Below are 25,466 nucleotides of genomic sequence, written 5' to 3'. Positions count from 1 at the left end.
GTACTGTCCTGTACCATAGACACCCACTATTCTTGTGTTCCATTCAGTTAGTACGAGAACTTAGTCTTGATTTTAATGATTTGTCTACAGAATTACATGATAAAAGCTTTATATGTCAAATGGTATGAACTCTTCTATTTAATTATTGTAATCAGATTGCACCTCTCGGTTGTTACTAAGAGGATTACCAGATGAAGTCGTTTTGTGACCAAAAGCCTAATGAAAGTATTTTTTCAGTGTAATGCAAAAGGTGTAATCTGAAACTATTTGTATGCCATGCTGTTAGTACTGTTATATGTTGCATTAGTATCGCGAAGAATTAAAGCTGCACTGTTTTAATGAAACAGATGATGGTTATAGTTTTGCCAACAGAAATGCAAATAAAAATATTATATTTTTTATAGTGTTGCGGAAAAATAATATTTAAAAGAAAAATACAATAAAGTATATAATTACAATTTAGGTACAATTTACTAGTGTAATAAGGAAGGATGATCTCACAGATTACTTAGTCCCTAGCTTTCTGCTACCTCTCTATGGCTTAAAACTTATTTTCTTTGAATATGTGCTTTTTTTCTATGAAGTTTGGGACATTTTGACTGTAACATCAATATTTACTAATGGCTTATCTATACTTAAATTGCAAGTACATTGGAAAATATATATATTAAAACGTATGTAAATTAATGAAGCAATTTGATGTAATCCCTTTTAAACATGTCTTAAAAAGATGTACTGCAACTTTAATGCAATCTGTTTTAAAGTATGACATGATAACATTTTGTTTCCGCAGCACGATATTATCAAAGATTTAAGCAACAAATTTGTCAACAGCGTGGAAAACTCCCTGGTAACAACACTCAATGGGCCTCATTTACGAAAGAGCACTAAATGTGGCTGTAACGTGCACATTAAGTAGTGAGCCTAACGTGCACCATAAATCTAAATTTGCTGTCCCGTTTACTGACAGAGAACACATTCATTTACGTGCACACTGTTTGGCTAATTTACATACCATAGCGTGCACACTACATGTATTGTGAGCGATAATTTTATGTGCACGATAATGTCCAAGACTTACCCATGACCACTGTGATATAAAAAGCCCCAGCAATCAAGGCGTATCTTTTGGTCAGTGGCTTATTGTGAAAGGTGGAGGTGGCTTACAATGACCGAAAATGAGCGATCAACAGACACAGCACTCAGCAGGGGACAGGCAGAGGCAACGCAAACTAAAACTTCACGCAGAAGAGTTAGAAATTCTAGTGGAGGAGGTTGTTTTAAATTACAATACCTTGTTTGGTCAATCTAAAAAATTATAACATTCATTTATGTTTATTCACGCTTAATATAATTATTTACAGGTAATTTTCACTGCTCTATATGAAAACTTTAATGCAAGTAATGCCTCCATGATGCCAGATAGATTTCAGCCCAGAAAAATAGATTTAAATAGTGTGCCTATATGTGGTTAAAGCCTGGTTTCCAAACAAACTGATTATCGCTCATCTTAAAGGTCTACACTACGATTATCCCCCCGTAAGTAAATAAGGTGTGAATCTCATTATTCAGAGCGGGATGCCTCATTTAAAAACATTATCATGCATTACCATACACATCACATATTCATTCGGATTGTGGCACAATAAAATCAGTGTGTGTGCCATAATATGCCCACTATTTCGCACAATAATGAATAAAATTGCAATAGTAAATACGGAAATCAAGAACATGCACACTAATTATGGCAATTATGGTGCACCATAATGTTTAATGCCCTTTCGTAAATGAGGCCCAATGTCTGTGTTGGTCGCATTTTTCTTTTTGAAGGTTTCTCATTCGTTTGGACCCATTTTTCTCCTTTTTTATCATTCTTGAAACCTCTTCCATCCTCCGGTGTCTTTTGCCTATTTCTGATGGAAAGTTTAAGGCAGCAAAGCTGGCAATATAATAGGCTATTGCTGCTAGTGCTAAGTTGCTCATTTTTGCTGCTGCCGCTGCTGTTGATCCTGCATCCGAGCAAGCCATACATGTTTCAGCAGTTGTGTTGATGACATGGTACTAATTGACAGTTTCATGTCCCCTTTAACTGAGCTTAAAACCGCCATGCCATTTGATGGGCTTGCTGTTATCCTAGGATACGCATAGCTTACATTTTATTACCTAGAGCTATTGCTTTTATATTTTTACTTTAATTTCAAGCAATTTCTGTAAAGTTACCATCCAAAGTTTTCCAGGATGCATAACTAGAGGGTGGATTCAATTAAAGTATGGTGCTACATGACCCAAGTCATTTTTGTGTTCTATGGTGAAATTCGATCAAATATTATGTTTGTGTTTTCAAGTAGAGTTTTAGGCTTTTGCAGGGGTGCGTTCTGTGTTTCCTCCTACATTTGGACGTTTTGATTGAAAATTGCCATAGAACAGGTACATAACATAGGCAGCGTTCCCTCTAAGGCTAAAATGCGTGCATTTTTCGCAGTAACTGACAACAACCTTCGCACTCAGTTTACTAACTTTCACAAGTTTATTATCATAAATATCAACCTCAATCAAGACTCCAGCCTCTCAAGATAAACCTATTATTTTGAGAGCATTCTTACAAAGCATTAACATAAGCATATTTGTCTGTCTTGCAGCTGATCCTCTGATTTCCCTCTGTAAAAATGTATGTCACATTAGTGCAGAGCTCGCTCGGGCGCCAGCGAATCTACTGACAGGGTGGGCGAAGCAGGCGTCTGGCAATTCTGCCTCTAGAGAGTGCTGCTCGGAGCTGCTCATGAGCTTGTCGTATAATTGAATACTAATCAGTGAAGCACAATCTTCCTGCATTATTTAGAAGTATAAATACTCTGGTAAAAATAAATAAAAATCACAATACTCATACTTTGACATTTTTTGTTTTATTTCCCTTTTAAAAACGACCATTTCAGAAATCCTCTCAAGCAGTTTTGAAACTGGTAAAAATGTAATCAGCACATTAGTCAAAAATACACATTTAAGTGTATAGCAATTGAAGGACATGTCCATTTTTATTCATCGTGCTTCAATCCATGTCTCTGCTGAACTCAACATGGTGACTGCACCAACGAAGAAAAAAAAGCAATGTTAGTGGAAGACTGTAAATACCATTCTCACAACTGTGCTGGACGTTTGGTTTTCTGAAGTGTTGTAATATAATTCTCAGGTTTTCCTGCTTATTTTAATGCCCGCAATGAGCCAAGTGATGTCTATAAACATAATGACAGGTCTGAATTGTCTTCAGATGCTTTACTTACTATTACAGCAACAAGAGTCTGATTGAGGAAAAAAAATGAATTGTGGTAATATTTATTAAATGTACTTATTTTAACTACCAACATTATATTTATGTTCAAATGCCATATTTAATTATTAATACGTTGATAAAAAGTGGGAACAAATGAAAAACGGAATTTGGTATTCCCAAGAATGGAACAATTAGCCCTAAAGCTGGTTACAATTGAAGGCAGTGCAGATGCCAGTGTTTTATGCAGTAGTATAAAGCAATGTTATATGGACCACCAGTTAAGCATGCAGTCTATCTAGGATAACAACCGACTGGACTGCATAGGATCAGAGGATGATTCAAAATCAGAGGCAGAGCCACAGTAAATGTCTTGTTTAAATTTAAAGTATATTGTAAAATTGTTGAGATACTTGTGCTGGAATATTGTTTCAAAGTTGTATAATGCAACAAAAATATATTAAAAGGGTTAATGCGTGGCCGAAGGTTTCTCACTGATAATATACCCTTTCTCAGTCAAAACGGCAAGTTTCTCAGTGTCTAAAAAGTTTAGAGGGAACGCTGAACATGGGTCATACATGACTGCTGTATATTTAGATTGAATCCACCCCAAAGTTGTAGCTGATCAGCGCTGCCCTACAGCCATAATGTGCACTAGAACATGTTTCCTACATTTTATTTTCAGAATTCTAAATAATTATATATATATATACATCCAATATATATAATACATGGATGAAGGTTATATTTGCATCCTCTAGAGGAAAATATACTTGAAATTTGACCCATTCAACTCCTCGAGACCATCACTTTAAATTCAAACACAAAATGTCTCGTTTTCAATCACTCGACAAAACCCACAGTACAAAAATGCTCATTAATGATCAACAAAATGAGAATACGTTAAAAAAAAAAAAAAAAAATGATGTAAAGTCTCTGAAGATTTACAATCATCTTCCACCAACGGCAGCACCAACCAAGCAAACAAGACAAATAGTCTTCGATTCTGACAGCGACTAAAAAATAAATTAAAAAGCATACCCCACTGAAACACCTTTTCCTTAAAAATATGTTATTTTTTGCGGTTCAATATCTAAGTTTAATACAATTTTTAAATAAAATTATATTTAAGATTTTTATTGATTTAATTTACATTATTATTACATGTACTTGTAATTTGTACATTAACACCTGCTTATTGTCTCTTTTATCACAGATAATATCCATGTATTATAAAAAATAATAGATGGGCTTCAGTGAGTTAAGGAAAATAATTCCTTCTCGGGTTTCTGTGACAGTTTATAAACTTCTCGACCTAATGGTCTTGTAGTTTATGAAGTCACTGATGGAATTATTTTCTTGTAACTCACTGAAGCCCATCTGTTAATCTCTCTATATAGTAAATATGGACTGGAGAGGAGAGACATCATGGAAAGTTCTTGACCAGAGGGAAGACTATTGTTTCCGACAGGGGGCTATAATGCCCGAAGCCGCAGGTAACAATAGTCTTCCCGAGGGGCATTTAATTTCCACCATGAGCTGAGTCTCCAGTGCATATTTAATACATGAGTCAGTCAAAATAATAAGAGTGCCATGGCTGGATAGTAAATATGACATTATATACTGTAAAGCCATTAATATTTGCGAGCCTTTTATTATGTGTTTTTCATACATGAAAAAATAAGTAAACATTTTTGGCACGAATCTTAGTGCTGTACATATAATGAAGTAATATACTACCACCAGTGCAACAGGTCGCCAACATTTCTGGAGCAAAATCGGTTTTATGGGTGTGATTCGCCAAATATTTTGGTCGCAAATATTTATGAATTTTGTTTAAATATAGCTGATACAGCATAAGTATATAACTAAATAACATACTGTAAATAAATAACAGACTGTTTTTGAAGTTCATACCGCATAGTTATCAACATTTTTTCTTTCTTTCTTTTGTAGTATGTTTTGTAATTCATTTTCTGTTAAGTTACAGAATCACTGTTTTTTCATTCAGTCATGTTCTCTTGTTGTTAGTGGAGGTGGAGGGCGTTCCTTTGAAAACGGGCGGGACTGACAGTGATGTGAACCAATCACATGTCAGATGGAGACTATTGCCCGGTGATGTAAGGATGTTAGGGCAATAGTTCAATTTATGATGAGGTTTTAACCAATCACAGGCCAGAATTTTCAACCACTGATATATATATAGGGCTAGAAATTAACTGCGGCAATTGCTTGCCCTTCTCAATTGCTGCAATATCCCTCATAATGTATGTCTATTCATGGCCATTATGGCCACAGTGCCCTTTCAGCTACAGCAACTAGAGATGCTTGCATTAGATCCAAACAATAACATGGTTACATAATTTGCATGGCTGTCGCATCAGCGAGGGGAAAAAAACAAACAAACACGACCCTTTCAAGTACACGGATTTCTACCGAGCGTAATAGCGCCATCTCAGTAGAGTCCAGAAGAAAAAAATAGAAAGCCTTACTCAGTCTGCAAAGAAATGTGCAAAACTTGGTCATTTTTTCAGGTCAGTAGTTCAGAAATGTTTACGATACTTATGTGGTTTTCTTTCAGGTTTAAAAAAAAAATGATTTACTGTAACTTGAATATGATTCAATTGCTGTTATCCCCTTATTTCCTTCTTTTTACCACGACAACACCAAAAAAGGTTTTTTAAAGTTGCCCCTAAGCCTTTGAGATCTTGATATTGTTGCTTGATTTACGCAAGGCAGCATGACGATACAATAGTCTTTTACGAAATTCCAACAGTAAAATGCATCTTAAATATTTTTATTTTCATTATATATTTTATATCAGAGCTCAGATATAGAATAACATACAGTAAAACAACTAGAGAGAGTAAATATTCAGCACACAACGCAGCTGTACTCTAAAAAAAAAATTATAACTGTGATATGAACTGCAAAAACATTTTCTGTTATTTATTTATGTACTTATGCTGTATCAGCTATATTTAAACAAAATATATAAGTCAATATTTATTTACGTATCCTGTATCAGCTATATTTATACAGAATATATAGTCATATTTACTATCCAAGCTTTCCTCACTTATTTTCTTGACTGATTTCATATATTAAATATGTACTGCAGATTCAGCTCATAATGGAAAATGAAATGCCCCTTGGGAAGACTATTGTTACCTCCAGGGTGCAATAGCCCCCTGTCGGTAACAATAGTCTTCCCTCAGGTCAATCATTTTCCACTATAGCTCTCCTCTCCAGTCCATATTTACTATATATATATATATATATATATATATATATATATATATATATATATATATATATATATATAGTGCTCCAGATAAGGTTTGGGGTCTGGGAGTAACTTATCCTATAATTTTAACACAGAGTAAATGTATTTTCAGGGGGTAAAATGCAACATTACCTTGAAGTCATGAATAATCTCGATAAATACTGTACAATCTTTAATGGCATTAAAAAAGAGCCTCCTATTTTACATGCAAGGTTACTTAAGTACTGTACAACCACGTGTGTGTTCTACAAGGATCTTTATCGGCTTATTTGTTATCAGTGCATTTTTTTCGAGATATCACACTGATGCTGCAAATTAATTACAGTACTTGTATTTTAAAATTCTTAAACTCAGTGAATTTTAAAACTTCAATATAAAGCCATACAGATGAATAAAATAAGGAAATGCACTGATAACTTATAAAACAGTTAGTTTAATATTATAGCCACCTTTTTTTAGCTGTTGCCTCTGACGATGGTTCCAGTTGGATTTGTAGCTGGACTGGGGTGTTTACACTTCAACCTGTGTAGCTTTGAATTTTTCTTATTCTTACTATGATTGGCTGCAAAGACAACAGGGCTAGCCAGAGATTGGATAATGTTTGTTGGGTTGGTTTTTCTTGTGTAGTTTCCTAGTAACTGAAGACATTGTAGCAGCAAAATTGCTATGTGTATATAAAAAAGGCAGGTACGCAGCTTATCTGGACCGCTATATATATATATATATATATATATATATATATATATATATATATATATGTTTTTGTTAAATTCAAACTCTGCTGTAGAGCCCTATGGGGGAACTAAAAAAAACAAGCCAAGTAGTAATCTTGGAGTACAAAGCTAGACGTCTATCACACTGATTTTCACACTGCGATTTTTGCATTTAGGAAAAAGAAATGGAAAAGCAGAAGCTTCTCTACCAGCAGGCCAGGCTTCATGACCGAGGGGCAGCAGAGATGGTGTTGCAGATGATTAGTGCCAGCAAAGGTAATCAAGTTAGGCAATCCTTATTGAAAACTGCGGTATGATATGGCACGTTTAATGGAAGACGTACAGTTCACTGCTTAATTCTAGTATCTTAAACCGTATATACTGATTTCCCAGTAGTTTACTATGGTATACCATAGTAAAAGCACAACAAAGTATAGTAAATGTATAGTAAAGACACAGCAAACGCATATTACAGGCATTGTTAAAGTATACCTTCCTCACATGTATGATTCCAAGGTATTTATGTGTTTTGTCACTCTCTTTTGAGGATCATTGCTTACCTTTTTCATTTATGTTGTTTTTCTTACAAGGTGAAATGGGTCCAATGGTAGCATCTACTTTGAAGCTTGGAATTGCCATATTAAATGGTGGAAATTCTACGGTACAACAGGTAAATGTGTAGTCTTCAGAGCTTATTTTTCTATATTTTTGTTTTCCCAGTCATATATAAATTCTGCTGGACTGTTAAAAGTTTGAATTACTTCTTGATATACAAATGATAGAACATAAATAGCACAAAAATAGCTGCTACCCCATCACAACAGAAAAGGAAAATTAATTACGAACACAACCTGGAACTTGAAACACACCTTTAAGTAGCGGGGCTCCGAAAAATATAGCATTACACGTCCCCATGTGTTGCTACAACTGTTTAAATAACATACCTGTCATTTTTCTTTTCAATGTTAACATCTTGACAGCTTCTTGCACTATAACATTAAAGTTTGTTTCAAAGGTCTTTTCAAAATGTCCGGTCTAGTGCAAGGATTATTGGCCATGTCAAGTGGTAACACAGCAATAACAATCCAGAAAAGCCAGCAAATTCTTTTCTTTTTTTTTTTTTTTTTTTTTTTTTAATCTGTAAATCCTCCTGCAGTGATTAGAGTACAGATCTCAAACCCCAGTGCACTAGAGTGGACAATTTGAAAAAAGCTTTGAAACAGACGTTAAAGTTCTAAGTGTAAAAAGTTGTCAGGATGTTAACAATGAGATGAAAAATGACAAATATGTTATTTAACAGTTGTAGCAACACGTGGGGACGTATACCGCTATATTTTTCGGAATCGCACTACTTACTCTTAGTCTTGGTTGCTTCTCTTGTAGAAAATGCTTGACTATCTGAAGGACAAAAAGGATGTTGGCTTCTTTCAAAGCCTTGCTGGTCTCATGCAGTCTTGCAGGTAATTTTAAATCTTTCTCATAATTCTTTCCTGGTGTGGAGTAACCGGGACTCAGAATCGTAGCTCCTTTACATACTTTTTTTTTTTTTTTCAGCGTTCTTGACCTCAATGCTTTTGAAAGACAGAACAAGGCAGAAGGTCTTGGGATGGTTACAGAGGAAGGATCAGGTACACAGAACTTCTTAAGTGTAAAATGCATTAATAGAATAATTCTAGCCTAACAGTTAAATTATTATTATTATTATTTTTTTTTTTTAAATAATAATATTTTATATGACCTACATTTCCCCAATTGTTTACTTACTGTAATTTACCTTTTTAATATCCTATTATATTTGTAAACATAGCAAATACTGATCCAAATAGAAACATCAATAGATAATAATAGAGATCACAAATAATAGAACTCTAAACAGGAAAAGTATTGCATGACATGACATAAGTATTTGGTCTTGTTCCAGCTTGCTTAATACAGATCATCTTGAAACAGGATAGTGAAATGTTAATATTAGTAAATAGTAAATATTAATTTTGCTGCACTGAAGATATGTATATCATGATCAACTTTGCATGAATCCCAGCACCTTACTGTTCTTTTTATCCGATGAAATGTTAGTATTGATTTAGCATGGGAATGAAGTTATGGCAATCATACTGCTGGTTTTTGTGTTCTGAAATTATAGGTTTACTTTTTTAATTTATTTAATTTATTTTTAGAAATATTCACTCAGATTGCGATTGCTATGTCAATTCATCATTATTTATTATTTCGTTGTCATTACATGGTGTGGTACATCAGTTAATGTAAATCAGACTCTACAGTGAAAATACAATTATCCTAACAAAATGTCTATTTTGTCCAAATTCATATCCACGTTTTTGTTTCTTTCTATGAAACATATAAAAAATGTCAGTGTCCTTTTATTTTATATTTTTACTCCTTGTGTATGTATATAAATGTCAAGAAAACTATGTTGCATTGCAAAAAAAGTGATGGATGTTTTTATGACCCATGTTAACGGGTTTATATTTACAAATTATGCCTTAATTACAGGGATGTATAAACATTTGTGGAAACTGTGATGAAAAAAAATTAAAAATAAAAGCAAAAATCTGACCTTCATAAAGTAAAACAAAATATTAACATTACTATTTCCAAAAGCTAATATGCTAACAAGTATGTATATGTAACACTCATAGTCAGGATTCGTGCAATGACCGAAAAAAATAGTCATTTCTTGATTTGAGCATTTATCAAAGAACTAAATGCTTATTTCGGTCTTTGAGCAAATTATTTTGATCAAATTGCGAAATGGAAACAAGCAAAGAGCGAAACGCAAAAGAAGAAACAGCTGCTTTGGTCTTTGAGTAAAGCGATATAATCAAATTGCAAAATGTGCTTTGAGCAAATGGTTATTTTTTTTGGTCATTGACCAAATCCTGACTATGAGTGTAACATATACACTGAAGTCAAGGATGCTATGGAAAAAAGGGTGAACCTACACATAATTAAACATAATTACATATTATATTGTACCAAAACTTGAATCTTCTCAATCAGTCGCAGTTTGTATATACTGTACACTGTACTGTACAAGAATTAGGTGAAGCTGTTGTGCCCAAAGGCTTTGATAAAGATCATCCTGTAAGGCCTCAAGTGGACTGAGTTCCAATAGAACTGTACAATATTTCTGACATGCTCCACGAACCTTTGTGATCACTGTAGTACCTATCCTCATCATGAACAGAATTGATAGATTCCAACTACCAGTACATCTACTATGAATGAAATTCAGGTACAACTGGCACATAAGCGTAGTCTTTTCTATAGCCAGACCTTAACCGACTTGAGGCCCTATGGGAAAGCTTGTCTGAAGCTGTATGAACCTACAATTCAGTACAAGACTTTTTATGGTTCCTGATACCACAGGAGGCGTTCCAAAACTTTGTAGTCTCCACGCTTGTCAGCGATCTTGCAAGAGAGAGAGAGAGAGAGAGAGAGAGAGAGAGAGAGAGAGAGAGAGAGAGAGAGAGAGATTATTTCCCTTCTGATAAGTTTGCTGTTTTGGACAAATCTGCCCCTGCTGTGACTGGGAACGCAGGAGAATGACCAGACTTAAGCTTCCATGGCATTATTGACTTTTCTTGTGTCACATGCTGATACAGATATAGTAGAAAACCTTATTACAGTACCCTGCTGCCATATTTATTTATTTTTTTTGGTCGCTGTCAATTACAAGTTTTTCCCTGTGTAATATGGTAGGTTTACCTAACCATTTTGTCATAACACCCTTAACCTTTATTGATTTGAAATCCTTTCTATGTTCTTTGCTCAATAATTCGTAAAACTTTCTCCTCCTCTGCTCCTCCCCCCCCCCTCCCCCGACTAGTTTCTTTGCAATATTGAATACTGAACCTATTTGTAATCTGTTGAATTCTTACTTTTTCTTTTCTTTTTTTTCCTTTGGTTAATTGTACTGTCTTCCCTTCCTCAGTCATCACTCATGAGCGTGGTAATTATAAAATCTGCCATTTCCTGTTGTTAGCTTTGTGTCAGCGCTGTCCAGGTTCTGAACCCAACCCCTTGTTTCCTTAGCAGAATATGAACTGCTTTTTTTGTTTCTGTTTGCACAAAGAACTGCTTTGGTTATGTAGCCAGCAATTATGTTTTGCTTCCCTGTAAGGATATGCACAGTATCTGGCACACTAGATGTAAGAGCAGCTGTTTAAAGTGACCCAGTATTGCAGTGGTTGGATGTGGAAAGAACATGTGATGTATTCCTTTTTGTCATGCATTCAATGTGGCTTTATGGCTGCACTGATTTGTGCAAGTGACGGGTTATGACAGCAATGTCTCTGAGTAAAAGTTGTTCACTATGTGTTCTGTGATGTATTCAATGTTGTACCTTTTGTTCGTTAATATGTGTTTTGATTGTTATTATTTATTTAATGACAAAATGATTGATGTTACATTAAACTGATATTGTATTTTCCATCCATACTTCAGTTGTTACCCCAGTTTCATATTTCGGTGAAACAAAAAAAAAAGATCAGCAGTTTCTAAAGTTAAAGACCAGACACAGCAAAAAAAATAAAATCCTAAACTTCCCACAGGAATGAAATAAGGAAGGCTAATGCTAAGCAATGCATGATTAGATATAGATACGGTAGTTTTAGCTGGGCATTTTAGTACTGGTCATTTGTTGAAACCACAGAGTGGAGGGAGTGAATTTCTGGCTTTTTTTCACCAAAAAAGTCCAATAGGCTTTAGCTGAAATCAGGCTTACATTACTTTTTTTTAGAACGTTAGGTTACAGATGTAACCCTGGTTCCCTGATAGAGAAGATGACCGCCAACAATATTTTTGGGATATGCCTGCCACAGGTCAGGTATTCGCTGAGCATTTTATATCAGAGCTACCGACATCCTCGGTCCCGCCTTCCGAGGGAACAAATAGTCACTCCAAGGAGCTCACTTCCTCTTTTGCATTGGACCCACGAAGGCGACCGATACGACCTTATTATTTATTTCTTAGCAGACGCCCTTATCCAGGGCAACTTACAATTGTTACAAGATATCACATTATACATTATTTCACATTATACAGATATCACATTATTTTTACATACAATTACCCATTTATACAGTTGGATTTTTACTGGAACAATCTAGGTAAAGTACCTTGCTCAAGGGTACAACAGAAGTGTCCCCCACTGGGGATTGAACCCACAACCCTCCGGTCAAGAGTCCAGAGCCCTAACCACTACTCCACACTGCTGCCTTGCAGGTTGGTGGTCGTCTTCTCTTTCAGGGAAACCAAGGTTACATCCATAATCTAACGTTCCCTTTCAATTCGAAGACGACCACCAACAATAGCAAAGCCGTCGCAAGGGAGCGTGAGTGGAGACAGCAGACGAGGGGCGTCTCAAGACCGCAAAACCATGGTTAGCGGTGTGAGCGTACAACCTCAAGGACCCTTGTGCTTAATGAAGGCATAGAGGGATCTGGAGGAGGATGGAAAGCCTCTAGCACCACTGACTGATTTAAGTGTAAAGCCATAACCACCTCAGGGAGGAATGCAGGGTTTGTGCGTAACGGTACCCTGTTTCCATCGTCCAAGATGCGCATACAGGAGCTGTGCACCGACAGAGCCTGTAGCTTGTTGACCCACTTGGTGGAGGTGATGGCTAATAGAAAAGCTGTCTTCATAAAGAGGTATTTCAACTCTATGGAATGAATGGGCTTAAACGGGGCCTTAGTGAGAGCCTCCAATACATGGTCTAGACTCCTCTCTGGCAGGACGTCCCTTCTAGGTGGACGTAACTGCAGAGCGCCCTTCAAAAAATGTGCCAGGAAATGGGAGCCTGGGGACACCGAGTCAACAGGGATATGGCATGCAGATATGGCTGCCAGGTACACTTTAAGTGTAGAACGGGATTTTCCCACTTCCAGCAGTTCTTGTAGGTATTGGAGGGTAATTGTAGGTATTGAGAATACTTCCACTTACAATGTCCTTGTGGAAGAGGCCCTAGCATTCTGTAGTGTACTTACAACCACATCTGTAAGCCCTAAAGCAGACAGACGGTGGGCCAGACCCATAATTGGAGTCTGCCCGGTTCTGGGTGCCAGAGAGTGCCGCTCGCCTAACTAAGGAGATCCATGCGTAGCGGAATTTCCCAGGGCTGGCCTTGTAGTAGCTGGCAAAGAGTCAAAAAACAGATTCTCCTGGGCCATCTGGAGGCCACCAGGAGAACTGTTGCCTTCTCTCTCCGGACCTTCACTAGGAAGGCGGGGAGCAACGGTATTGGCGGGAATGCGTACAAGAGTGTTCTGGGCCACTTGTGTGCTAGGCCATCGACACCTGAAGGCTCGCATTGCAAGGGAGTCCAGCCGGAGTCCCAAGTAAACCGTTACTAACTGGCTCTTGTCATTGTTGAGGGTGAGACCCAGCCTCGACAGATGCTCCGTCATGATCACTGTGTGGGCCACTGCTCCTTCCTGCGACTGGGAACTAATCTGCCAGTTGTCCAGGTAGTTCAACACCCTGATCCCTTGCAGCTGCGTGACCATTTGGAACCTCGGTGTGTGACCATTTGGAACCTCGGTGTACGGCCATTTGGAACCTCCCTCCCAGCCGAAAATCTGGAACACGTTCCTGATACTAAGCTCCAAAGCCACCAGTTCAGGGAGGGACGACGATTGTAATATGCCATTTAGGTAAGATGGGAGGAGGCTTGTCGTGTTGGCCAGGCGTGTGACTTGCGCTTCCGCCTCGTATGCCTTTTTGAAATGGGCCTCCGTTACTCTGCAAATGGCTGTTAGGGCATGCAGGGCCCTTAGGTAAACCCCCTACTGGAGGGGCTTGCACCAGGGCCGTAATTGTTGAGTCCACTGGTGGGAATTCCGCCAAGCCCAGTGCCCTCGCGTCTTCTAAGGAAGCCAGCGGGGCTGTCCGTTTCAGTACACTCGGTGTCGAGGCCGGGTGGTTCCAAGAGGACCGCACCTCTTCCAGGAAGTCAGGGAACACAGGGAAGGGCTGAAGGCGGGGCAATGCTGCTTGCGTCCTGAAGACCAAGTGGCGCGGTTCAGGTGCTGCCATCCAAGGTACCTGTAGGAACTTGGAGGCTCGCTCTATAAGTGCCAGGATCGAGCTTGGAAGAGGGGAGAGCCCAGCCTCCGAGGTTGTCTTGGAGCTGTGACCCGCCTCAAAGGTCAGCTCTTGGGTGTCTCCTTCCTCATCATCCTGAGGGAAGGGGCTACTGTCCCAGGAGGCCACGATTAATATCACATCCTGGTCTTCCTCGGCCACAGCCAGGTCTGGTTCAGAAGCATCCAGGGCGACCACTGGCAAAGCACCTGAGCGGGCGGGCCAAGACAACGGATGGAGTCGACTCAACAGTGGGACGCGGCAGAGGCCAGCGGAGGAAATCACACGTCTCTTTTATTTTTTTTAGCTGCAATTAGCAGAAGAAAATAACATGTAACAGCAAAAGCTGTGGTTTTAAAGCACAGAAGACAACAAAGCGCAGTTGTTCAATGATAATAGCTCAGTTCAGAAGCTGAGTTTCTGATTCTGGGGAAGTGGCAAGCCGACTTCCAGCAATATTTTTCAAAAATAAAGCAGGGGAATTCCAGAAAACCTGAGTGAGAGCTTGTTATTACAGACTCAATCACAGCAACTGGTTTAGGTTAGTACCTTACTTTACAACAGTGAGAAGCAAAAGAGGAAGTGAGTTCCGTGAAGTGACTGTTTGTTCCCTCGGAAGGCGGGTCCGAGAATGTTACTCCCTGGAGGGACCTATCGGTAGCTGTGATATAAAATGCCCAGTGAATACCTGACCTGTGGCAGGCATATCCCAAAAGTATGGTTGGTGGTTGTCTTCGAATTGAAAGGGAACTGTTCTGTCATTGAACATATCAAAACCATGCTTGGCCTAATGTGTGATCATCACTGGGTTCCATGAACACAGGGGTTTGAATTGGACTTTTTCTCTCAACGTGGATCAATGTCTTCACTATATGTGACTGAACGTGCATTGGTAAAGCAGTGGAAAAAACCTCATCTAAATGGGCTTCACTGCCCTATTTTATCAACATGCTGCCTATATGGATACCTTAAACATAAAATTAATTACTGGTTATTAATTTGTAAATATAGCTTGCCAAACTGTGAAAATACACCCTGCTGGAGAATAGGTATCATGCTGGGTGTTTCAACAAATAATATTTAATTTTAACACTGTACAGAGAAAACTATATACAAAAATAGACACTGAAGTCCAGTCCTGAATCAACTCGCAGCCTGCGGCACTGGTCTATCATACAAATAAAAATAAGCCTGAAAGTGCATTTGACATTATATTAAACAGATACAAGTTTTAGTATTGAAAATCAAGGGACTATAATGGAATGCTACACAGGCAATTAAGGAAGTAGCTCAAGGCCAAGGCAGAAAATCGTAGCCCAAAAAAAAAAAAAAAAAGTATTGCTTTTGTGTGGCTGATTAAAGCTGAGCTCCATTAGCGGGATGCTGAAACGAATATACATTTTTTTTAAAAACATTTTAGGCTAAACATATTAAGTTATTGCAGAACATAGACCTATATTCTTTCACTGTTCAAGATCTTAAGTTGCTTGAAGCTGAAAAAAGTGTGTTTTGAAGTTTGAGGGGCTGTTACATTTTTAAGTCAGCAGCTTATTGCTCCGACTCACTCGAGGTGTTTTAATACTTTAAAACATCAAGCCTAACATTTATGGCACAAGAGACCTCAATAAATTGAGATAATTGAGTGCATGCACAATAGATAGAAGAAGGGTGCATTTTTAATTGTCGGTACAGTATTTATCTTAATGCAATATATATATTGCATATTTTAATGAAACTCATCAAGAAAGATGAATGTGATTACACAATACATTTTTCTATAGGTGAAATATTGGCTTATTTCCGGTTATACTTTTTTAATGTGGTTTACTTTTAATAAATAATAAGATATGTAAATGATGCAGTTGCAATGTATTTACAAACAAAAAATGACAAATATTTTGGTTTACGAACACATTAATTCCAGGTGCGTAGCAAGTACAAAAAATGCAGGTGAAACATAGACTGATGTAAATGTAATTAAATCAGATAGCTACTGTATTGTATGAAAAATAAAACAGCTATTGGAGCCCAACTATCTACTTTACATTGAAGAGTGCAGGTTTTTAAGGCAGGTATGATTGCCAGTGCATTATAGTTTTACATCTGCCAGTGTCAAATATTTTATTTAACTAATCGCCACATGTGTGCAGTAAACTGTAGAGCTCATTCCAAAAAAAAAAAAATACTGCATCCATTTCACAATAAATAAATAAAACATTATACATCACAGAATCATTGTCTATCATACTGTACATCATCGGTCATAAAGCCATTGTCTCTCTCCCATTAACCATGACTTCCATTAAACATGGTTAAAGGCAGCATTTTATCAAAGTGTATAGCTAAAACAGAAACATATGTATGCCACTATCCTAAAAGTAAGCCATGCATATTACAGGGCTGCTGCTTTGAAATGGGTTTAAACTTGTTCAATGTTTTTGGTACTGTACTTCCTTCGGATCACCACATTATGTATGGCTGCCTAATAATAAGAAACAAGTGACATTTTGACGGAAAAGCCTTTACAAAGAAGAGTCACTTACAGTTTGGTCAGCATTAAATACAATAAAACCTAATGTAACGTTTTACTATGCTTGTTTTTTTTTAAAGCAGATACAAAATTGTAAAGAATATAATTCAATATGCTTTTATTGGTGTGTTGTCATGCAGTTCTGGTGCATAGTTATTTAATGTCTGGTTAATCATTTTACTAACACTGTATTTGTTGGTGGGAAAAGCAGTCAGAAGTAGTTCTTGAAGAGGGGTGTATTTGTATGTGGTTTTACAAACCAACACTCTAGCAATGCCAGTCATCTTTATAGTGATATGGGTTAAGAAGTGGTGAACTTGCTATCTGTTAAAGGCAGTGTATATGAATAAAATGCTGCCCACACCATTCTCACTACTGCAATAGGCTCATATATATTTTTATTATTTTTTTCCTTCTCTTTTTCATCTTGTGAAGCATTTGTTTCTATCTGGGAAGTGTATTGAGCATACACTTCAGATAGAGCAGTAGTTATGATTTGCACAATACAGGTTTGGCAGTTCTCAGCTGTTGTATTGTAGTGTGTGTGTGTGTGTGTGTGTGTGTGTGTTCGTTAATTGGTTATGTTCTTTTTCCCACACTGTGCAGGAGAAAAGGTGATGCAGGATGATGAATTTACTTGTGACCTCTTTCGCTTTCTTCAGCTGCTTTGTGAAGGACACAACTCAGGTTTGTGAGTTAGTTGTGTATAGACAACATGTTTTTGTATTATAACAACTGTATGTCTTCCTAAGGTGTAATAGACTGCGGACGAATGCCACCCTATAGTTATTTCAAGTATAAAAGACATTATAAAACTCACATTTCTTGATAACTTAAATCATATCTAATAAACGAGAACTTTAACCATTGGAGGCAGTGTGGTCCAGTGGTTAAAGTCCAGGGCTTGTAACCAGAAGGTCATCGGTTAAAATCCCATCTTTGCCACTGACTGATTCACTGTGTGACCCTGAGAAAGTCACTTAACCTCCTTGTGCTCCATCCTACGGACGAGATGTTAAATCAATGTCCTATTGTAAGTGACTCTGCATATAACGCACAGTTAGCAGCCTACCTCTATAAAGCGCTTTGTGATGGTGATTCACTATGAAAGGAACTATATAAAAAGAAAGATATTATTATGTCATGAACCACTTTAACTTAGTACCCGTGGCTAGGTTACAAGTAATCTGAAACATTATGGGTTTGATGTCCCCTGTGGCTCATCCAGTTAAAGCACTATTGTGTGAGTGCAGAGTAAGTCACAATCAGAAGACTGTTAGTTCGAATCCTGGTTGTGCTGAGTTGCCAGTCTTGACTGAGGGCCCGCTGGGGTTTTTTCATTGGCTTCCCACGAGGAGGGAAAATTGAATGGGCTTAGTTCACTTCATTGCACTTCAGCCAAACCTAGATGCCCCACGAGCCCAAGAGATTTCCCAATTAGGACCCTTACCTCCAGGGTTCAGTAGCTTGGTAACATCTGTGCTTAGGTTCGGAGGGTGAAAAGTGGCAATAAGTTTGACAGCAGGTACAGAAACCACCCACTGATCTTTAATTCTTCTGATCGGTAAGTGGGTTCAGAGATGAGACAACATTTCAAATGGGCATATTGAGTTGGGTAGGGGAAAATAAATGGAAGGACCTGTTAGCTTGAAAGAAACAATGCTGAAGAGTTTTGTGTGCAGGACATCAGAAATAAATCAAATTAAAATGAGTTAAAAATACCTCTGATATAAATAGGTTAGCCATTAAAACACGTAGATAGTTTTGGGGATGTTCACCAAATATATTGAAAGGCTATGCTTTTGGGTTATAGTAAAAAGTCATTAGGACTAAAATGCTGTTTATTTTGAAGAATATTGTTGCAACATTTTACACACTGTTAAGTAACATTCCAAACACAAAATATTTCAAACATGTACTAAGATGATAACATACCTTTTACAGATTTATGTTTTGTGAATTAATGGTCTCCTTTTTGTGCCATAGACTTTCAGAATTATCTGAGGACTCAGACAGGAAACAACACCACAGTGAATATTATTATATCTACAGTTGATTACCTACTGCGAGTTCAGGTACAGTTTCAAGCCAAACTTTATATAAAATGTATGTGTTATTGTATTGTTAGCATTGCAGGCTTGTTAGTTTAAAATATGTCTATTTATTTGTCATCACTTTTTATACATTTGAACGAACTGCACTGAATAATTCTAATTCTAATATATATATATTTTTTTTTGTTGGTCGTGTTTTCCATTGTGCTGTTACTCTTTAAGTGTATTTATTTTATTAACTTGTGTGTCTCTATAGGAATCTATCAGTGACTTCTACTGGTATTATTCTGGAAAAGATGTGATTGATGAGCAAGGACAGCGCAATTTCTCCAAGGCAATTAATGTGGCCAAACAGGTTTTCAATACACTTACAGAATATATCCAGGTATGTTTTTTGCTTAGTGTATGGTTATTGACAGTTTTTGGGTAATCACAAATTGGTAAACAGCAAATACAGTCAAATAAACCCATCGGTTCCCAATAAATGAAGCGATATTTACGCTTTGTTTGTGCCTTATTGCAGTCAGAACGTCTTTGTCTTTGCCTTTTTTTGAGTGTAGATACCACAGCTGTTACAAGACGTTTGTGACCTCAAATTAAATGTGGTATAGTAAGGAATTAAACAGTTACTGAGAAATTCGGGCTGGAAAAACCTGAATCAAATGTTTCACCCTTTCAATACTTCAATAGGATTTCTGTTGTGCTCTAGGGCCCATGCACTGGAAACCAGCAGAGCCTTGCACACAGCAGGCTGTGGGATGCAGTGGTTGGGTTTCTTCACGTGTTTGCACACATGCAAATGAAGTTATCCCAGGTTGGTGTAATGTAACCAATTCAAATACCTGCAGAGAAGTTAGCTCTTACCATCTCTGATACTTGTCAAATGTTATATACTTTAAACTAATAATGTACAACTTACTACAATTTTACAATAGTCAGAAAGAGATGTACAGATTTGTTTTTTACTATAAACATATGCTGAAATGCATTCAATATTAACATCGATGATTTGGCAGTGAGGTGGTACTGATAGAGAAGTAAAACATTGTATTCTGTTTTGCAGGACTCCAGTCAAATTGAGTTACTGAAAGAGTTAATGGACCTCCAAAAAGACATGGTAGTTATGTTGTTGTCAATGTTAGAAGGTAAGACTAGAATATGACATTTCTGCTGGACTTTTAGCATAAAACAGATAACCAGCTACATGCAGTGTATTTTAAACAATATTTGTCATCCTGTGTTTTGTATATGGAACTGCAAAAAGTTGGGACAATTGGTTAAATGTTTTAACATTTAAACTTATGAAGTAATTTCTCTATTTTGTGTTTTCTTTTAATTAAAATCCTCTTGATTCTCAATCATCCCAGATTGATTAATTCTTGATGAACACTGCCTGGAGGGGTGTTTTTCTTCTGATTATTAAAATTGAATTTCTCATTAATTCTTTCATAAGTTCTCCTGAATAATGCATGGGTAGACTTGTGCCCATATGCTTGGTTATGCTTTCATGATAAATAGTGGGTTTATACTAGTAGCTGACAGATTGTATGATTATAATTGGTACTGAAGGAAAAATCTGTGTGAGTACTAAATCTGCAGTTTTATACTAGTGATCAATTCCAATTACCTGTATAAAGGTTATAATTTTGTATAAATTTAAATGTGTCTTACTTTGTGTTCAATGATTTAATTAAAATGTAAGAATGTGTTAAGAACAACCAACAAGACCTAAATACATTACAAAATTAAATGTTTTTACAACTTGTTCTTATTTTTTTAGGGAATGTGGTTAATGGAACCATTGGCAAACAGATGGTTGACATGTTAGTAGAGTCCTCCAACAATGTGGAAATGATTCTGAAGTTCTTTGACATGTTCCTCAAGTTAAAAGACTTGACGTCATCTGATACTTTTAAAGAGTATGATCCTGATGCTAAAGGCGTGATCTCAAAGAGGGACTTTCACAAGGCCATGGAAAACCATAAACACTACACCCAGTCAGAAACAGAATTCCTTCTCTCTTGTGCGGAGACAGATGAGAACGAGCTGCTGGACTACGAGGAGTTTGTGGAAAGGTTCCACGAACCAGCCAAAGACATTGGCTTCAATGTGGCTGTCTTGTTGACCAATCTGTCCGAGCACATGCCTCACGATACCCGCCTGCAGACCTTTTTGGAACTTGCTGAGAGCGTGCTAAATTACTTCCAGCCTTATCTTGGTCGTATTGAGATCATGGGCAGTGCCAAACGCATCGAGCGGGTCTACTTTGAAATCAGTGAGTCCAGTCGAACGCAGTGGGAAAAGCCACAGGTGAAGGAGTCCAAGCGGCAGTTCATCTTTGATGTGGTGAATGAGGGAGGGGAGAAGGAAAAAATGGAACTCTTTGTAAACTTTTGTGAGGACACCATATTTGAAATGCAGTTAGCTGCTCAGATCTCTGAGTCCGATACGGGTGAAAGGTCTTCCACCAAGGAGGAGAATGAGAAGGACAAGCATGAAGGTGAAAATCCAGAAATGGGGTTCTTCTCCATCATCACTATGCGCACAGCTCTATTTGCATTGAGGTACAACGTCATGATGCTCATGAAGTTGCTTTCCATGAAGAGCCTTAAAAAGCAGATGAAGAAGATGAAGAAGATGACTGTGAAAGACATGATCATGACCCTCATCTCATTCTACTGGAGCACATTGCTGGGACTTTTCCATTTCACATTCAGCGTGTCAAGGGGCTTCTTTCGCATCATGTACAGCACTTTTCTTGGTGGAAGTCTGGTGGAAGGAGCCAAAAAAATTAAAGTGGCTGACCTCTTAGCCAATATGCCTGATCCAACCCAGGATGAGGTCCGTGGGGAGGGCGAGGAAATCGAGAAGAAGCACCCTGACACGGCACTGCCTTCTGAAGACCTAGCAGACTTAGCAGTTGCCTCTGATGATGGTGACCTCCTTTCAGACATTTTTGGGTTAGATTTAAGACGGGAAGGTGGACAATATATACTTATGCCTCATAATCCGAATGCTAGTCTGAGCGAACTAATTACCTCACCCTCTCCTCTGCTTCCAGCACCCTCACCTTTGCTGAGAAGACAACACCAGGTAATGAATTGAAAATATATCTAAAAAAAAATTGTGTATATATATATATATATATATATATATATATATATATATATATATATATATATATATATATATATATATATATATTCTAAATTATTACCAAATGTTTCAAAAATAGTTTGGAAGCATAATTCAGAAAAAATGAAAAAAATGTGGACATTTTAGTCCACAGTAAACATAAAGGGATCATAGATACATTAAGGGACATTGAAACCTGCAAAAGCACATGTAAAGTGTGCAAATATACTGGTAAAGATAAAAGTGAAATCGCAAATAAAGAAAAAAAATATTCAGTCTTAAAAAATCCATCATGCAAGGATAGTAACCTTGTATATGGTATATTTTGCATCAAATGTAATAAAATTAAATATGTAGGCAAGACAGGTACATCATTATATAAAAGAATACAGAACCACCTATCAAATATAATAAAAAAGTAAATGAACCACTAGTTCAGCACTACAAGGAACAGGCACACCATGGATGATCTAAAGTTTGTGCTTTTAGAAAGAATAAAATGAGATAATGTACAGTATAGAAGAATAAAAGAAAATAAATGGATAAATAGACTAGATACAATGATGCCTGAAGGTTTAAATAGAAAGTAAAAGTAGATTGTTACATCATTAGCTATGTGGTTACCATGACATCAAAAGCCTATAAATACCGCCTATGTTTGTTTTCAAACACACTTTCCCTTGACAAAGGTATGTTAAATATTCTGAAACGTTGGGAAGTTGGTTCTTATATATGTATATACTTTTACCTGCCCAGCCCTTGGGTCTATACATATATTTGATGCATATGGTGACAATGTTTTGCTCAAAAGTCTCCTTACATTAGAGCACAGCTTCCTCCCCTACCCATTGCCTCTCAATGGGGACTGAACAACGTGAGTAAGAGCCCCACTGGTAGAGACAAATTATTTACGCACTGCACATTTTTATAATTTTATATAAATTATTATTTATGGGGTCTGTTGCCCCTTCGAAGGATTTTATTTTAGTGCTTTTTTAACTGTTTTAGGGTGAGGGGGTCAAAGAAGAAGAAAGAGAAGAAAAAGAAGAAAATAAGTCTGAACCAGAAAAGGCAGAGTATGTCGAGTCCTAGCTCCTTAATTTCATTATGCATTACTAATTATATTATTTGATATGACACTGCTTCACTTGCATGGTATACATTATAGGACATACAATGTGAAAATAATCAGCATGTCACTTCCCTAGGGTATTTATATTACTATTGATATTATATTCATATATATTAAAAAAAAAAGTCTCACTTAAAATACCAGTATTAAAGGAAACATTACATTGAAAAGAAAGATTATATTGCCAGCAACGACGTATTCCTTTTCCTGTTGTTTGCTCTGTGTGTGTGTGTGTGTGTGTGTGTGTGTGTGTGCATGTGTCTATTTTAGAGGGGAAGATGGCGAGAAGCAGGAAAAGCCAAAGGAAGAGAAGCCCAAACAGAAAATCAGGCAGCATCATGCCCTGAAATCAGATGAGTCAGAAATACAAGAATCTGCCTTTTGGAAGAAAATTCTAGCATATCAACGAAAGCTGCTTGTGAGGATCCTTTCTCTTCATGATACAGTACATTCTTAAACCACATTTGCAACTGGGGGCTTTACCATCATAAGTAATGCTTATTTTTTTTCCTCTGCAGAATTACTTTGCACGCAACTTCTATAACATGAGGATGCTGGCTCTGTTTGTTGCCTTTGCAATCAACTTCATTCTGCTTTTCTACAAGGTGAGACAAAAGCATTTAAAAAACGGAGGGTGGGGGGGGTGGATTTCTAGAATCATTTACTCAACTTCAAACGTTAAAAAATGTAGCATCTCTTTTTTTCAGTTTTACATGAAATCATTTAAAATTGACAATATAGTTCTGGGCTTTTACCTTCTGGTACAGTACATTTGAATTACTAAGCAAGCTGATTTAATTAGTTTGGGCTCTGTGTTCCAGGTGTCCACCTCCTCAGCAGTAATTGAAGAGAAGGAGGTTGTTTACACCACCACTGAGGAAGGAGTCCCAAGGTGGAATGCCATGGACCGTGAGCCCCACAAAATGGTCACGGTTCATTTTGTGCTGGAGGAGAGCAGTGGCTACATGGAGCCCACACTGAGAATACTCGCTATTCTACACACAGTCATCTCCTTTTTCTGCATAATAGGATATTACTGTTTAAAAGTAAGATTCATTCTCATAGTTGTATCTACTTATATATTATTGTCCTGCAATATGAGTGTAATAAAGAAAGAATCAATTAAACAAAATAGCTTATTCTCAGTTGTGTACTGGATCACATTTGAGAGTACAGTAGTATATACAGCTGAGAATTCTTGTTTTTTTGTAGCAATGACATTTGATATGCATTTGGCCATTTTTGCGACCGTCAACAGGTTCCTCTGGTTATTTTCAAACGAGAGAAGGAGGTGGCACGGAAGTTGGAATTTGATGGACTCTACATCACAGAGCAACCATCAGAAGATGACATCAAAGGGCAGTGGGATAGACTTGTAATTAATACTCAGTGAGTGCCATTTATTAGACTTTGAAATAAAACATGCATGTATTGGCAAGTGCATTATATCTGTACATTCACAGGCATAATGCTTTATGAATATGGCCCAGTGAGTACTGAATGAGTAACTCCTGAGACCGTCTCAGCTTTTGCTAGAAAAAATCACGTAGGGGTTTTGCGGCCTGCTGAGGTTTATGTATTTATTTTATTTTATTTTATTTTATTTTTTTAAATTTGCCCTTCGAGCTGTGACCTGGCAAAGGTCAACCTAAATTGAAAAATTGACCCTGACCAGAAAAATCACCCTGGGTTCAACTTAGACGCTACCATCATGTGTAACACCTAACTCACTTTTGGCAAGTTGCCAGACGAAGGGCAAGGGATGAGTTTTGATTTCAAGTCCCCTCACTGGTCATTAACCCCCTCCTGAAATTAGAATTTTTGGTATTTCTACCAGGTTTTGGCCGATATAACTCATGGGGTGGGGGGGGGTATGGGGGGGCTTCAAAAAATCACCCAAAGATATTTTTGGATAGATGTTAATGAGATCCTGTGGCGGAGTGTCCCGCCCCTATCAGCCACACCCCTATCAGCTGATCAGCCACGCATCCTCACACGTTTTTAAATATAAAAACAATAACAAAAGACGCAGCGCTTTTATCCGCGCCGCAAACAAATACCAACAATAATAAATAAATACATAGGGGCGGGACACCCCGCCACAGATCCACAAGACAAAACATTTTGGATTTTTGGCAGATTTTTTAATTTGCATTTATCATACATTCGAGCATTGCTTATGGCCACTTTGGTGAGGCGAAAGTACCACACAGTCCTAACTGAACTGGTGTTATTCTTCAATAT

General features: G+C 37.3%; 1 protein-coding gene across 1 annotated transcript in view; it reads left to right on the top strand.

Moving 5' to 3' along the window:
* Nucleotides 1-25,466, top strand: part of LOC117403391 (ryanodine receptor 2) — a 276,853-nt gene that overhangs the window by 227,571 nt on the left and 23,816 nt on the right. The window contains exons 79-94 of the mRNA XM_059023822.1: nucleotides 7,441-7,540; nucleotides 7,855-7,934; nucleotides 8,648-8,724; nucleotides 8,819-8,892; nucleotides 11,220-11,237; nucleotides 17,508-17,588; nucleotides 18,888-18,976; nucleotides 19,212-19,340; nucleotides 19,665-19,769; nucleotides 20,019-20,100; nucleotides 20,736-22,048; nucleotides 23,099-23,166; nucleotides 23,493-23,640; nucleotides 23,741-23,827; nucleotides 24,044-24,268; nucleotides 24,481-24,611. Of these exons, the coding sequence (XP_058879805.1) occupies nucleotides 7,441-7,540; nucleotides 7,855-7,934; nucleotides 8,648-8,724; nucleotides 8,819-8,892; nucleotides 11,220-11,237; nucleotides 17,508-17,588; nucleotides 18,888-18,976; nucleotides 19,212-19,340; nucleotides 19,665-19,769; nucleotides 20,019-20,100; nucleotides 20,736-22,048; nucleotides 23,099-23,166; nucleotides 23,493-23,640; nucleotides 23,741-23,827; nucleotides 24,044-24,268; nucleotides 24,481-24,611 (2,807 nt within the window). The remainder of the gene's footprint in view (nucleotides 1-7,440; nucleotides 7,541-7,854; nucleotides 7,935-8,647; nucleotides 8,725-8,818; nucleotides 8,893-11,219; nucleotides 11,238-17,507; nucleotides 17,589-18,887; nucleotides 18,977-19,211; nucleotides 19,341-19,664; nucleotides 19,770-20,018; nucleotides 20,101-20,735; nucleotides 22,049-23,098; nucleotides 23,167-23,492; nucleotides 23,641-23,740; nucleotides 23,828-24,043; nucleotides 24,269-24,480; nucleotides 24,612-25,466) is intronic.

This window comes from Acipenser ruthenus, chromosome 5 (genome assembly GCF_902713425.1).
Source record: "Acipenser ruthenus chromosome 5, fAciRut3.2 maternal haplotype, whole genome shotgun sequence".
Taxonomy (NCBI): domain Eukaryota; kingdom Metazoa; phylum Chordata; class Actinopteri; order Acipenseriformes; family Acipenseridae; genus Acipenser; species Acipenser ruthenus.
Note: the sequence above shows the minus strand (reverse complement) of the source record. Positions and strands in the feature narration are given on the sequence as shown.